Below are 15,984 nucleotides of genomic sequence, written 5' to 3' on the forward strand. Positions count from 1 at the left end.
GACAAAAATTATTAAACACTGTCCCATATATCTTCTGTTACAGAGAAAGGCTATTGGGAAATGGTGTATATTTTGCCAAGTTTCCTTTGAGTCAGCTGCAAGGTTTTTACTTGCCAAATGTAGTTAAAATAGAAAGTACAGAAACTGACAGTAACAACTGAATCAAAAGTCTGGTGCTGCAGTTTTAATTAAAATCAGAGCTAAGAGAAGATACTGAAAGTTTTGGTGCCTAATATGCATGTTAAAGAATGTACCAAAGACCAGAAATTAAAAAAAAAAGAAAAAAATATTTAAACTCCTCTCTATGCATAGAAGATCCATCACTACCGCACTTAATAAGATGTCTGAAATTTGTTTTATTCTGTATACAAAAATCTTTACTACCTTATTTTTATACTTTACAATAAAAGTAATAAAATAGCACATAAACACTAGTTGATGAGCTAAAACTATGTGGAAAAAAACCCAGAAAATTAGCTATTTAGTTGAATGCATATCTAAAAGCATCTTATTCTACACATTTCTGGTAGATTTTACAAGACATGCTACACTGTTTTCATTGTAGTAAAATCATTTCCCAAATAGGAAAATCCTAACATACTTGCAGTTCTTTAACATCCCATGGAAGCTTGCATTAATAAAATGTCAATGCATCTCTTGGTCTCTATCACAAAAAGAATTTTGGAAGATATATAATAGGACACCTGAAGTATTCCTGGACTTCCTAAAATTCACTCCACCAGCCCCAAGGAACTACAGCAAGTACCCTCGAGTCTCAGGGGGGAGCTGCAGGATTTATTCTGGAGCACGGTGTGGCATGCAGCCAAAGGAGTAATTTAGCAGAGCTTTTGGCCAAGCAGGAAAGTGTTCCATTTCTTCTGCCATTCATTGAGACCCACGAGGAAACTGAGACAGGAAGTCAGGCTTCCAGATAATAGGAGTGTTCCTAATGATGTCCTTTGGCTCGCAGCACAGAACAGTTCCTCTATGCTCCCCCCTGCTACATCTTCTCTACATATAATTTCCTACTGTAAAGGGGGAACGATAACAAAAGGTTTTTAAATTAGTTTTTCTTTGCACCCAATTCAAAAAGCCTGGTTAAACTACATGGATTATTACTGTGTATTAACTTCAACTTCTTACTGTGTATTAACAACAACTATTTGTTTGCTTTAAAACAGCTGATTATGCTTGGGAATTCACTTTAAAAAGATCCTCCCATTGCAATGCCTGCACATATATAGATATAGATATATATATACATACATATATAGATATAGATATAGATATGTATACATACATATATAAATATGTATATATAACAAAACAGAAAAAAACTCAGTTACACCATGATTACACAGTTACCTCTTGACTCCACTGTAATGGATTGTTGAAAAAAATACACCTCCAGTAGGTTTCAGTAAAGTGACCCTAAATACAATTTTTTCTTCAGCCTTAAATTCTGACTTCATTAAGGTGAATGCCACCATGCCATTCATCTCATTAAAAGTAACAAGAGACCCTAAGAGGAAGCACAGCCTGAATGAAGAGTTCAGTCTTATAGGTTGCAGCACATAGAGCATTTAGTATTCATACATAAATGTGCCAGGACACAAAAGTCAGGTAAAAAATGAAAACACTACTTTATCATAAAGGGAAAGAAACCCAGAACAAAACCTTCATTGGCTGCTGTGGGTCCCTGCCTAGAGCATAGCTCCCTGCCGTACTGTCCACATCATGGCCCATCCAACACAACCTCGGGTCTGTAACACATCATTGCTGCAGGTCCTTCCACATCCCACATGCTAGATCTGCTGTATCCCACAGTAGGACACAAGGCAGTGCCATTTTAGCTCTAATAGTCCAAAGAGATGAAATTCAAAGTTTGCAAGGAAGGTAGATACCTTTTCTTAGACCAATGTCACAGAAAGAAAAAGTGTAACAAACTTCCTGACACAAAATCTTTATAAGCCAAGGCATTTTACCAGGTATAAGAGCTACTGAACAATCAATAGCAGTGTCCAAAAGCAGAACCAAAATAGCTGTGCAAGAACAATTCATCCATATTTAACTGAACAACAGGTTGGAACAAAATACCACTAGGAATTTCAATATTTGTATCATTAATTAAAAGTCACTACTTTAGCAGCAGATAAACTACAAAGAGAAGTTTGATCTGCAGAAAAATAGCCCTCACGGAAATTTCTGCTGGAAATCATCTATGGCTGCAAAAGGCTCAGTACAGGATAATTTACCTATCATTTGCATCTCAGTTTTACCTGATTACCTGGCTTTTCCTGGCAAATAACCCATTCTTTATGATTTCTCTAAGCACCTATCGAGCCTTAAACACAGATACCTGTGACTCCTCAGGCAACAAGCAGGAAGGAAAACTAAATCCAGAAGTGATTCTGAAGAGGGCAGGAAGGAAAGATGCAGTGTTTTTTTAGCTGGGGGGCATGGAATCCCTGTAGCTCCATTAGTGCAAGAGCAAATATTGCATTGTCCTTTCCAATGAACAGCCATGCGTACAAAGGCTTTATTTCCATATCAGTACAGCATAAAGGGAATCACAAGTGACAAATCACACAAAGAATGGGAATGTTAACTTTTTTCATTAGCATTTGCAAGTGCATCCAACAGCTCATCCAGGTCTTTGCTAATTTTGATGACACATCATCTGCTTGTTGGAAGGAGAAAAACATTTCTCCACTGATAAAACCTAGGATACTTTAGGTCAATGAAGTCAAGCCAGATTATGTGAGCAGAAACCAAGGGTCAAATAATTTTTCTTCTTCTATAAGATTATGTTGTTAGAATTAAGGATTACTATTTACGTTTATTTTTCTTTATTTTTTTCCCTATGGCTGTTATTTAGTCTGACCTTGTTCATAATTAGGAAAGACAAACAAAATATTTGGAAAGACTTCATTATAAGTGTGAGTCATTCAGGAAATTATTCAATTTCTTATACAAACTTGAACCTAGAATGTCTAGATCAATGAATCAGTAAAAATACATTGTATGTGATGGAATGCTATACCATACACCAAATAAATCTAAGACACGTTATTAAAAATCTCAAAAAATAGCCAAGAAAAATTAATTTTGTCCAAGTTGATAAAGATTGTCATGACTTTAGCTGGCTCTCCACATTTTTGATTTAAAGCACCATAGAATGGCTTGCATTTCTCCCTAACATTTTAGCTTTAGCTAAAAGATCTGCATATATCCATAAACACATTAGTGATCTAGGAGGCATCTTTGTGTTTGGCTCTCTTCCATAATGCAAAGGGAAGCGTATGTTATAAATTGTCTTTACTCATGCTTCACTTGTGTAGACACACTGACTGTGATCCGTCAGCACTACAACTCATATTTAATTCAGCTTCTTCCAAATTAAAGGTATTATGAATGAAAACATCCAAAAGGCTTGGACTAGGTTTCTCTACTTTCACCTGTACTTCATGAGCAAAAAGGTTTCATCCTATCCTCAAGAATGCAGATAAAAAACTGGAAAAAAAAACAGGAAACTCCTCTCCTACTCTCTCTGCTCTCTACTGCGTCTGCAATTTAGTGATCAAAGGATCAAAAAACTGTAGAAAGTTAATCTTTTGATGAAGGGGAAAGATTTTTCTCCTTACTTCTTTCCCTTACCACGTAACTCCAGAAAACTCCATAACTAAAGCCAAGAACTTTCTTCTACAAGAATCATAAGTCAAATCTAGACTCATTTATCACCTGCATTTCTTACTCTGGCCATGATTTAAGTTCAACACACTGAAGAAACAACATCAGAAAGAAAACAGAAGTTTTCAAAACACAAAAGTAACAAACTATATGGTTAAATGCAAGATTTGCACAGAGTTAAGCTATGCTATAAGGTTACTTAGTTCTATACAGCAATCTAGAGTTTTCCCAATCTATCCTAACTACACATAGCTGTGGGGAAAAAAACACTTTCTTCTCCCTTCTTTTTTTGCTATTAACTAATTCTTCAATTTACTAAACAAATGGGAATATTAGTACACCTGTTCCTCCTAATTTTCCAAGATCTCTTCAGCTCCTAGCAGCCTCTGGATTAGAAAATGTGTTATTTTTGGGGATATTGCAAATCACTGAAGATTTCAGTGCTTTGATTGTGATTGAAGATTTCAGGGCTTGTCAGACTTTACCTAATGGTACATGATTGACACCAGTTTCACATGCCTGCTGTATTTTGTAACAAATGGCTTCTTACCTTTGACTTTACATTTCTAGAAATTATACAGATAAGGAACTGTGTATGCAACTGCAACCATCATGTTCATCAGCATCTTGAGCCATTTATCAGATTGCCCAATTAATAGAGTATTCAGCTATGACAAGAAGAAACCTATCTCTAAAGGTTAAGAAATTGTTGCAGTAATCAAAATCCAGTCTTATCCTGCAGCTTCTCATAAAGGGGAAAAAAAAAAGAGAAAATCAGATGCTCTTCAAGCTGCTGGATTTTTTTCACACCCCAGTCCAGCAAGAAAGAACCTGTAATCACAAGGTCACTGAATGCAAGATTTCATGGTACTCCTGTGTTAGTGATGACAACTACAGAAACTGGGGCAAAAATCCAACTGCCTTCATTGATGTGCCTGCAAAGCATGTGAGCACATGCATACAAGTAAGCCATAGCCCAAGTACACAGAAGTGAATTAGTCAGTTCTGCTTATTATTTATTCACCTATAAACATTATCTCTAAAGTAACTGGAAACACTCACACTGAGTCCAATGGCCTCTAGGTCAGATTTACACACAAGTTACCCTGGCATCTATAAGTGGGGGAAAAGCAAAAAGAAGAAAGGCACCCACACAATCTGTACACATGACTTCAAAGACTCTCTATAGATAGTTCTAAAGGCATATATGCTTCCATGGTAGCTCCTTAGGTAGTCAGGTGAGTGTGTGCATACATGTGGTTTATAGATAAATGTATACAAGTGCTCCACTGGACCCATACTGACAATCTATAAACATAGCTAAATGCGGATTTCTTCTTGTATGCCTGCATACATTCATTTTCATCAGCTATAGCTGGTCAATGTGTTTTCAGTGATATTGAGCTTTGAAATTCATTCGCATCCCAAAATAGCTAAATTGCATTTATCTTTTAGGCATGCTACAAGACATGAGTTTTTGAAATAGCACTTAGGGAGGGCTGAGGAACAAAGGAACTGCAACACTGGATCATATCCAAGGTCCTGTCTTTGACAGCAGTCACCACCAGCTGCTTCACAGAGAGAAACAAGAACTTGCAGTAGGTAGACAGGCATAATCTTGCCACATATTGGGGTTCATCCTTGTTTCAAGCTACTAAATACTGGCTTGAACTCTGAAGCCTGAGGTATATCTTAACTTGAAAATCATTATTGTTACCATTACTAAATATCAGCCCTCCAGATACTCCTGCTACCTATGTAAATGTCATATCATATATCCAAATACTGACTCCATGGAATCCTTTAGCAGATTTCAATCTAAAAAAGAAGTTGCATAAAATCCCCACATCTCCTAGTCTCTGTTTTGAATTTTTCACTTCAGAATTAAACAGACTAATAAAAGTAGAAACAAATATCTTCTGTTTATCTTCTTGTATAATTTCTGAAATTGTTTGTGTTTATCATGTTCTTTCTCTTTCATTTTCTCTTTGCTAACTTGAACATCTTTTTACCCTGTTTTCGTTGAACAGTTTTTCCAATAATGCAACCTTGAGGGAATTAAACACCCATGCAAGCCTGATTCCGTAGCGATTTACAGGCTGAATTAATGTTTTCCATGTAAGGGTTTACTGTGGGTTTTTCTTTAACAATTTCTTTTCCAAGCATAAAAGATTAAGCTCTGTAAGTTATCAGAACATAATGCAATTATGGCATATCAGTAACAACAAAAAAAGGATTCCACAACTCAGTCCTGAATCAATAGTCTTGAAGAGTTTCATAGTTAAAGACTATGTAGTTTATATTATGACAAAAGGATGGGCTGATGTACATATCAAAGATCATGGTACCAAAATTAAGATCATAAAAAATGGGTAACATGCCATCAACATGGTGCTGGCAATTTTTCATTGAAACGCACTAAGCTCTTCATTAGAAAAGGGCTAAGCATATTGCCTGAACACAAGGTACCTAATTTATCCATTTGCCTATACATTTCTGCAAGGGATGAAGTACAGACTTATAAGTATGGAAGCAGTTGTAAAGTAGTGTGGCATAACCTACCTACAAATAAAGCTGAAGTAAGAGCACAATTGTAAGAGTAATGTTGAGTAAGGGAAAAAAGCAAGTACAAGTGAAAAAGAAGATGTATGCAAATTTGTTACAAATATAAGGACATTTTACCAGATGGAGAAATTGGGCAGTTCATCGTCATGTTCTCACACCCGCAGACTTGTTCTAAAACTACTCCTCATGAAAGCAAATATAATTCACTCTGCAAGTAAACTGTTTAAATAAATCTAGATATAAGAACCATCTGAAATTATTTTCTTTGCTTATCTGAATACATCATCTGGAAACATGCCCTAAGCAAAATTCTTTATACATTTTTGGGAAAGTGGAAAAGTGTGGAAGGTCTTTAGTGCTACAATGACAGCAAGTGCCCATGACAGCAAGAACTCACCTAACCAGCACCTATTAAAACATCAGACACCAATAAAATGGATTTATTTTTGTTTGATAACAATTAAACTTGTTATTAGGAATATATTTAACTGCTGCTACCAGCATAAGAATAATGTAATTTGTCTGGGCAACTATTTTGATACAACCTGCCCAGCTGATGTCCTTGTCCCCTCACTCCTTAAAAGAGCTGATACTTAGGTTCCACCATGCAATTTACAACATCCCAGAATCACAATGTGGCTGGAGAGGTACTGGCACCTTTCAAATGCAGCAATGCATCTCTATCATTCAGTTTCTGTAGGAACAATCATGAAATTCACAAGGACAGCAAGACAGAGAATTTCCAAAGTCAGATTTAAATGCACTGAAAATAAATTTTAAAATAAACATCCTTCCTTTGCAATTTTGTGTCCTGATTTTGATGATTATTTCCTAATCAGGCATCACTTATGACCATCAAAATGAAGGAAAAAATTTCAGAATCAATTCTAATCAATTATTGATGGACCTTTTTATCATTAAAGTATATATAGCAAAGAAACTGGTTTAATAAACACTGCATATCCTATTAGGCATCGTATTTCACACACCTCAAGAATAAAATTAGGAGTTCTTTTAGAATAATATTGATTTTTTGGCATTTTGGTCTTGACAATCTCTGTTTTGCAATATTGAAGAGAAAACCCACAAACGTACATTTTGGAACATTATTGCTCTGTAAGATACTCATACCTGATACTCACAGTCACACAATATTTGCACTTGCAGACCATTACTCGGGCAAAAGTCCCCCCAAAAAGCCATCTGAGAGTATCTGTTTGAGTGGGAGCTGCCTCCGTAGCAGCCTGCAGGAGCAATCACTCACATGGGTCGCACACCGACACTCTGCAGATGTCCCCAGCACAGCCTCCACCTTCACACTTCCCAGCTCAACCTGTTCTGCCGTGCTACTATTTATACAACCTTTACACTTCAAGTACTTCGAGTACTCCCATTCCTGTGGGTCAGCAAGGGACTGTCTTCAAATCAAATCTTGATATTTAGGTACATGAGTCCAACAGAGAAAGAAGGTTCACGTATGCATTCTGCATAAACATTTGTAGCTGGATATTTCAGGACTGGCTGTGCAGTGCTTAACAGATCATCGCAGCCCACTGAGTATCCAGCATGAGCCCTCTGAGAACACACTGGTCACACACAGCCCACTCATCTTTCTCCTCCTCCTTGTTTCCAGCTGTGCACACAGGTGCCCAGTTTCTAAGCTACAGAGCTATCAAAGCACAAGAGGACAATCTTACAGAAAGCCTGATGATGAGCTAGATGTTCTATTTGGAGGGAATAACTGATAATTGTAAGCAAGAGAAAACACATCAAGGCAAGAAAACAAGGAGTAGAAGAAGACTGGTCAGGCAGCCCAAGGAAAAGCTGAAAAACAAGTGAAAAGTGCCTTCAGTGGAGGGAGAATCCAGAAGCAAGGAAACTTGCCATAGTAACAATGAAAGAAATTATAGGAAAAGAAGTAGAAGATACACAGCAGACACAAAGAATGAATATGCATTAAAACACATTAACAGATTGGCCATTAGCTCTCAGCCAAGAAAAATATCCTGAGAAGACAGAACTAAAAATACACAAAGATTTCTCTAGTCACACTTTCAGTTCTGTTACTCAGAAGAGATGTAGTAGGGAGGTGGAGAGAGGCTGCTTCTGGTTAAGAATGGGGGGTATGGACTGCATTCACTAATGACTGAAACAAGTAGGTTAGAAAGGTCCTAAAGAGGCTGAGAAAAGTCTGAAAAACCCTATGAAATGCTGCTCATCCAACTGAAAGCTTTGAAAAGCCAAAACTTAGTTTTGCTCTGTAACACTGCTCTTAGAATTTATCTTTTCTACAGATACATATTAAAAACAAAAAATAAATACTGGAATATTTTTAAGTTGAAAGCCTGTCTATAAAAAGCTATTTCAGTTTAAGCATAAATACATCTTGTCTAAACAAAGACTAGAGATTTCTTCCATTGTTCATTCACTGTTATAAAATTTAGACTACTATAATGCATCCAGGAAGGGAAGAAAGAAGTCTTCCTCTCTACAAGGTCCATTGTGCTTGTGAAAACCAGAAGTTGACTCTCCAATCTTACAGCTCTTCCATTTTACAAACCATCTGTCACCACCATGCACGATTTTTTTCTCTCTAAAAAGAAGTGAATGAAATTATGTCATAAGCCTATCAACCCTATTGTCCAGAGGGGCAATCGAATGACATAAGGCAGATATCCAGGTGTGGTGAATGCTTCAGAGTTTGCCCTGGGGACTTGATTCCAAGCTCAATTAAATTTGTCAATTAGACTCATTTTGCAGTGATGTCATACTGCTCCTTGCAGGTCACTCGTTCGACACACCGGATATATATTCAGAAACAGACGCCTATGGAAAGTGGTCTGGACATGAAACTGAGCCTTTGGTGTGGAAGGACATTCACAAAGTTAGAACATAAAACATATTCATTTAATGTAGTTTTCCCAGAGTTTCACGAATTAATCTTTTCAGTGAAGCTGAGAAGGAAAAGAACTTTATGTTCGCACAAATCTCTTTCAAAGGTGTTGAGATACCACGTTTAAGGGCATAAAAGATAAAGTAATGGTGGAGAATTCTGGGGGAAAAATATTTAAAAGCTAAATTTGTCAGTAGTCTTATTTACTCACTTATTTAAGTTTATCCACAGCAGGATGGAAACCAGTTGGAAAGACTATTCAGAAAAGCTTGTTTCTCTTTCAGCTGCCTACACTATGCATTTACTACATGAACAGTCACAGTTCTGTCAATCTGGCAAGTGATATTAGCAGCACAACCTCTATATTAGTACAAACTGCACAATATAGCTTTAAGAGTCTACTACATGACTGAACTATAAATATGAAAGATCTCGATTACCTAAATCATGCAACAGATTCAAAATATAGAATCAGAGGTTTTTAAGAATTTTCCCATTATCAGAATGCACAATTAGAATGCTTACAACTGAACACATGTGCCAGAGAACAAGAGGTAAACTAAAATAAAAATGTATCAGTATAGAAAATTGCTGCTACATCAGGAAACAATAGTTAGACTGCAGTTACAGATGACACTGCATAATAATTGTACTCAACATTTACCACCAATTTCTCCTGTTCACCTATTTTACAAATAAAATATATTACTTGGTTTGACACTTCAGTGATGTGGGAAATACTAATATCCCTACTACGGACAATCCAAACTGTTTTATTATTATTTATAAAGGTGCAAAGTAAACAAACTCGTTCCTTAGAGTCTCACAGGAGGGAGAAATGGACATGTAAGGACTGTCTTAATTTTCTCTAATTCTCAACCAGGCAGGCATGCATACATACAGAATTTGTTCTTAGTCAAATAACTGCATGCTAACCAACTTTTCAGGTATAAAGCTGTAAATTTAATTTCTTATTTATGATATTCTTTTATTTTGACATTTTTATCTAGCTTCACTGAGGGAAAAAAATAAAAGTAATTCATGCATCATTTGAAAGGAAAAGAAATCCCAATTAATTGTGTTTTGGCAGGGGCAGTAATTCAAACTAACAGCAGTGAAAACTGTAAAAGTTTCAGTGATGTTTTCCTTGGGAGAATTTCTTGTAGTACGAGACAAAATTTCTAGTGCAAAAAATTTCCCCAAAAAAACAGGCCCACAAAAGGGAAAAATAATAGCCCAAGGATCTCAGCTTCAAGCTTATTCTCCAAACCTTTAACATTTGTTTTAGGAAGTGAAATACCTCACAGAAGAAATGCTAAAAGTGACTTATCTGAAGACAGTCAGCTGTCCAGAGGCTGAAACAGACCTCAGCACTGTAGCTATACAACAGAACTAAGACTTCTTGCCTAACCTCCCACAGTTCATGGTATTTTAACTGGAAGACCACACCAGAGTACACACACTTTTTTATTTGCTTTGCTTTGTTTTAAGAAAACAAAGTTGTTGAGAAAACAAAACTAAAGCCTTCAAAAAACCTTGAATATCAACTAAGTGCAGGCTATGAACAAGTATTACAGGATGGGAAATTACTTTTCTAGCCATCTCACTCTCTATGTTTCTCAGCAGATATCCTGAATAAGTCATAAACTGTGGTAAAAATGGAAAAAAAAAGAAAAACTTCAGGAGTCCACAAATAAATGCAGGTGCATGCTGCAATCTGAAAAGTCTGATGATGCCCCTTGAAATCTATCTCAGCATTTTATTCTTTGGAATGATATCTGATTATACAAATGCTGATCTATGTCGTTAAGAGTATGGCGTTCCCAGTTTCACATCTTCTGAAAAAATACATCTTGAAGATCAACTAAGAATGCCTTCCACTTGAACTCACAACGGTAAACACTGAGGGCAATATCCTGCAGAGAGACACAAGGAAATATCCAAGACATCAGAAGCACAGAAACTGTGTTACATCATATCCCGCTGTTACAGTGTGCCAGGATTCTTGTTATAAGGAGGAGTAGCGTGACCCAAAATTCACACACAGGTTAAAGGTCTGCAGACAAACCTACGGGAAACCACACAGCTCATCAAGTTCTTCTGCACAATGTCAACAGCTTCCTTCCAATGGTTGTCTCCCCAACAGCATCACAATATTTCTCCAGGCCCTTCTTTTCCCTGAAGCTCCAGGGCTCCCAGCTGCTGGCTTTACCACTGAGATTGTACTTTGGTGTTGTTGCATAAAATAGCTGCTATTTTAGATGCAAATGACAACATCAGCTCCAGAAACACCTCCTAGTTCTACAGGGCATCTGACAGACACCTGTTATCTGTAGATTTTTCACAAAGCTGGAAATACTGTAAGAAAATGTATTTTTCAGCCTCTATAGCATCCTGCACTGTGCTGCTCCTGGGAGTTTTAAGTCAAAGCAACAGTATGATTCTAGGCACATTCACTAAAATGATCCCTTCCTTCTGAAAATGTTACAACACACATATAGTACCCATAAAAAATCCCACAGAATACCCATAAATAACTCCTCAGATGTGGAGACACATTGTGTCTGGTAATGACAGACTAACTGGATTTCATGCCTCATGTGCAGTGCTTTCTGTCACAAGATTGCAAACGTAGTCCATGCAGTAAAAAAACTAAGCAGCAAACACCACTCACTGGAGAAAATTTGAATGCGAATAACTTCTAAAATACAGGTGAGATAATCTTGCATCAGCATATTTGGGGATAGGTCAAATTGTTCTAAGATGTCTAAGATTTGCAGGGGTATCACTGAAGTTTTTGAACTGGGTAAAACCATAAATGACTTTGGGTGTTTGCTAAGCTGCAGAAACTCACTTATATCTAGTTCCTAACAAAAAACACTGACCCAACTGACCAGCCTGAACAGCTTGGAAAAAAAATAAAAGCACTTTTACAGGCTCAGCTGCAGGCCCTCAAGATGCAGTAAAAGCAGGTGTTAATTATATCTACAAAGCTTGCATACCTTGAGCGTTATCTCAGCAAGAATTCTCTTATTTTATCCTGTTACCTTGCGCATAGACTAACACACAAATTTGAGTGTGAACGTCTCACACCCCTGAGTGTGAAGCCTGGCTTTGTCCTTCTATAGGGCCTCGTTGTGGAACTCATCCTAATGGCAGAGATCAGTACATTTACTCCTAGGAGTCGAAAACCCACCTCAGACGATAAGAGCTGACCCAGGGAGAACACACACTTGGGCTATGCTGCGAAAAGAGGCTGAGCACCCGCTGCTCCCAGCATCTTTGATGAGGCACCAGTACATTACAGGCTGAATTTAATGGAGCCTTTAAGGAGGGTCTAGCAGGAAAAGTAAATTGGGAAATACCATTGGAGGATCAGTTTCACTGATATATAGAGCTTTCAATTTTTTATTAAAAATTATAGGTACATGGTACACACCCAGTGTGCAGCAGTGAGGCACATTTTTATTTCTGAAGAACTACCACATCCTAAGAAGCAAACAAAAAAAAATAGTTTTTTTTTACTGGATAGACAACCTCAAAGTGAAAACTTTTAAGACTAAGAGGAACTACACACAGGTAACTCTTCATACACCTACCTATCTCTTGTCTCTGTTGTACCTAAGCTCTCTATACTTGTGAAGCAGCACAAGCAAGAACTTCAATAAAACGTTTCCATGGGCCAAATTTTCCAAACAAATGCTTCTTTCTCCAGGCAAAACAAAGTGATGGCAGAGAATTGGCAATGCAGATCAAATTGCAGTCTCCTACTGTTGTCTTTCTCTCATGCATAACCTCAAAACACTTAGTATCATGAATTATAATTGCTAATTATTCCCACTATGAAAAAAGAATCCCACAGCAAACTGAGAGTAAACAGGCATTTCTCATTATATGAAATGATGCATATGAATCTTCTTAAATAATTACAGACCAGAAGAAAAGAGTACAGGTTAACAACGACCAGTTACGTATACTTATTTGTGAGTGTTAATTGAGGAAAAAATAATGTTTTGATTGCAGTTGCCTCTGTTCTTTTTGAACTTGAACATTCTTCAGTTGTAAGCAAGTCAGACCTAACAATGCACACTTAGGAACAAAATATTTTTGTGATTAGAAGAACAGAGCGTCTGCATATTTGGCATATATGTACACCATATTCTCTTCAATAAATTAAAGAAAACCACACAGATATTGAGAACACAACCTTTGGCTGAACTAGTTTTCAGAATATAAAATAACTAATTAATGCAAAGGAGGCTGCTAGAAAACTTGAGCACTTGTTTAACAACAGAGCTGTTGGGAATGGACAACCACTGTTGTTGATAACACCTTGAGGAGGATAAAAAAGCATCACCGAGATACACTTGTCTACTGAAATACCAGTGAATTCGGTTCCTGCGGTCAATTCTTGTTACTGATAACTTTAATCGGTGAAGAATTGTATCTGGCATTAAAGAGGCTGCAGTCCTAGATCAGTAGGGTAAACGTTCTAGAAAACCACAGTACGAAGTGAGAAGAGGCTGTACCTCAGCTCTCCCCGCACAGTGTAGAAAGGGACATGTCAGGCACCGAGCACGCGGGAGGCACCCCAGCACAGGCTGGGGAACACCAGCCCGCAGCACCAGTCGGGTTCTGGGAGCGGGACGCGTGGGCTCGCCCGGCTGGAACCCCGGCAGACAGTCACCACCCCTGCGCAACCCTCCGCATCCCCATCCATGGGGCGGCCGGCGCCGAGGGCCCGCCCCGGCCCACGGGAACGGGTGCCTGGCCGGGGAGCGACAGGCTGGGATGGAAGAAGGCGAGAGGGAGGCGGCGGCAGCACCCGCTCCCGCCGCGGGGGCGGGCAGGGCCCCGGGAGAAGCCGCCACCCTCCGGCAGAGCCCGGACCGGCTGCTCCGTGTTCCCGGCTGGTGCTGCGGGGTGCAGTCCCGCCTCGACACCTTCGAGCCCCGCCGAAATGCTCTCCGCAACTTCCACGGCTCCGGCGGCGCCGTGACCCGAAGGCTCCTCGGCCGGCACGACGCCCCCGGGGCCGCGGAGCGGTGGCGGCCGGTCCAGCCCTGCCCGCCGCCGCGCCTCTCCCAGCCCAGCCGGAGAGCGTAGGGAAGTAAGTGGGAAGTCCCAGAAAAGCAGGTCCAGGACACCTTCCCCAGATAAGGCGGCTGGACGCTGGACTCCAGCTGCGCTCGCCGCCGCTGCCCCGGGAGGGAGCAGGTGAGCCCGGGACTCTCCCCACACGCACCCCACGTAAATAAAGCCGAGACAAAGTCACCATCTGGGGAGGGGGCGGGGAGCTGCATTATACGTGGAAGTCACTTACCGGCTTTGCAAGGATCCTTATAATCTATCGCCTCGGCTTTATCCTCTTCAGTGAAATCGTAAGTGTAGTCATAATCAAGGCCAGAGCAGGAAGAAGGATTCCCGCAGACAGTCCACCCGGCCAGCCACAGTGCCATCCTCCAGCAAAGCATCTTCATCCTCCCTCGGGCGGAGAGGTGGCGAGCAGGGCGAGGGTGAACTAGGCGGCCGGCTCTGCTGTCCACGCCGGCTTGGGAAAGGAGGGTAAGGGATGGAGAAACCATAGGTTTTGGGGAAGGTTGGTATTTTTTTCCTTCTCCACCTGGAGGCTCTTCCAAGAGACGGTGCTCCCTAGGTAGCCCCAGTCAGACGGGTGCGACACAGAGTGAGGAGCATGAGCGTCGCTGCCCCCCTGCCCCCTCGCCGGGGAAAAGTCTCTGGGTGTGTGGGTGGGCGCAGGGGGTGGACTCAGTCCGGGAGATCCTGTCTGTCAGGGCTTCCCCTCGCCTCTGTCAAAACCCAGCCAAACTTCCCGCGGAGGAGGAGGCGGCGGCGGCGGCTGCTGCCCGCGTCCCGCTCCGCGCCCGGCCCGCGCCCCGCTGCGCGCCCGCCGACCGCCGCGCCGCCGACCCCGGTCCCTCTGATGCTGCCAGAAGATGGATCCGGGCTGCACATCAGCAAACTACCTCGGGGAGAGGGGGGGAAAAAAGAAAGAAAAAAAAAAAAAAAAGGAGAAAGGGAAGAAAAGGGTGCGGGGAAGAGGGAGAGGGAGGTGGGGTGCACTACTGCAAACCGCGGAGCTCTACTGATGGGAGGCAGCAGCTATGCTGGAAGGAGCAAAGTGTCAGAGTTTCGCCCCCCTCTGCACAAACACTCTAAGCTCTGTCTCTGGCCTGTCCCCCCTCCTCCGTCCCCCTTTAACTTACGAAAACCTTACAGGCAACTAACACACAGTCGTCAGCATCCTGCTTACTTATTCATACAGTCAGGGTCAGGATCCGGGCTGCTTCTGATCTGCTCCCTTGATAGTGTGTCTTATGGAAACACGCGCATTCACTATACGCCTCTATCTCCATATAGCTTTCTCTCTAGATAAGCAGTGCATGGCACTTAAACAACAACAACAAAAGGATCGAGATCAGATAAAACAATGCACAGATCGACACCCGGCAGCCAAAAAAGCGCGAGAAAATGGGTGATGAGGAGGACGATGAGAATTAACTACAATTTAGGAGACAGGAAAATAAATCGGTGTCTGTATATTTGTCCCTCTGCTGCTGCTGCTTTGCAGTGTTAGCCCCATGAGCTGAAGGGTGGGGGTTAAGGAGCGAGGGGGAGGGGGAAAGAGAAAAGTTTAAGAGCCCACAGTTTGTTTAAAACAGAAGAAGGCATTATAAAAGGTCCACTGGTCTCCTGGTCTCCAGAAGTTCAGCCAAGCAGCTGGGAACCCGTTCCAAAATGAAAGTAAGAACAAACAAACAAACAGAAAAATAAAATAATCAAGGCAAACAAAAAGTAAAATTGCAGCATGCAGC

At 40.4% G+C, this 15,984-nt stretch overlaps 1 protein-coding gene across 3 annotated transcripts in view; it reads right to left on the reverse strand.

Moving 5' to 3' along the window:
• TLL1 (tolloid like 1) overlaps positions 1–15,207 on the reverse strand; it is a 126,662-nt gene extending 111,455 nt beyond the window's left edge. For 2 of the 3 annotated variants that reach the window (XM_068187126.1, XM_068187125.1), the window contains exon 1: positions 14,472–15,207. In XM_068187126.1, the coding sequence (XP_068043227.1) occupies positions 14,472–14,733 (262 nt within the window). In that variant the 5' untranslated portion in view covers positions 14,734–15,207. The remainder of the gene's footprint in view (positions 1–14,471) is intronic. The other variant, XM_068187145.1, reaches the window with a different exon arrangement.
• Between the last annotated feature and the right edge of the window lie 777 nt (positions 15,208–15,984).

Source organism: Anomalospiza imberbis, chromosome 4, assembly GCF_031753505.1.
Source record: "Anomalospiza imberbis isolate Cuckoo-Finch-1a 21T00152 chromosome 4, ASM3175350v1, whole genome shotgun sequence".
In the NCBI taxonomy this organism is placed as follows: Eukaryota; Metazoa; Chordata; class Aves; order Passeriformes; family Viduidae; genus Anomalospiza; species Anomalospiza imberbis.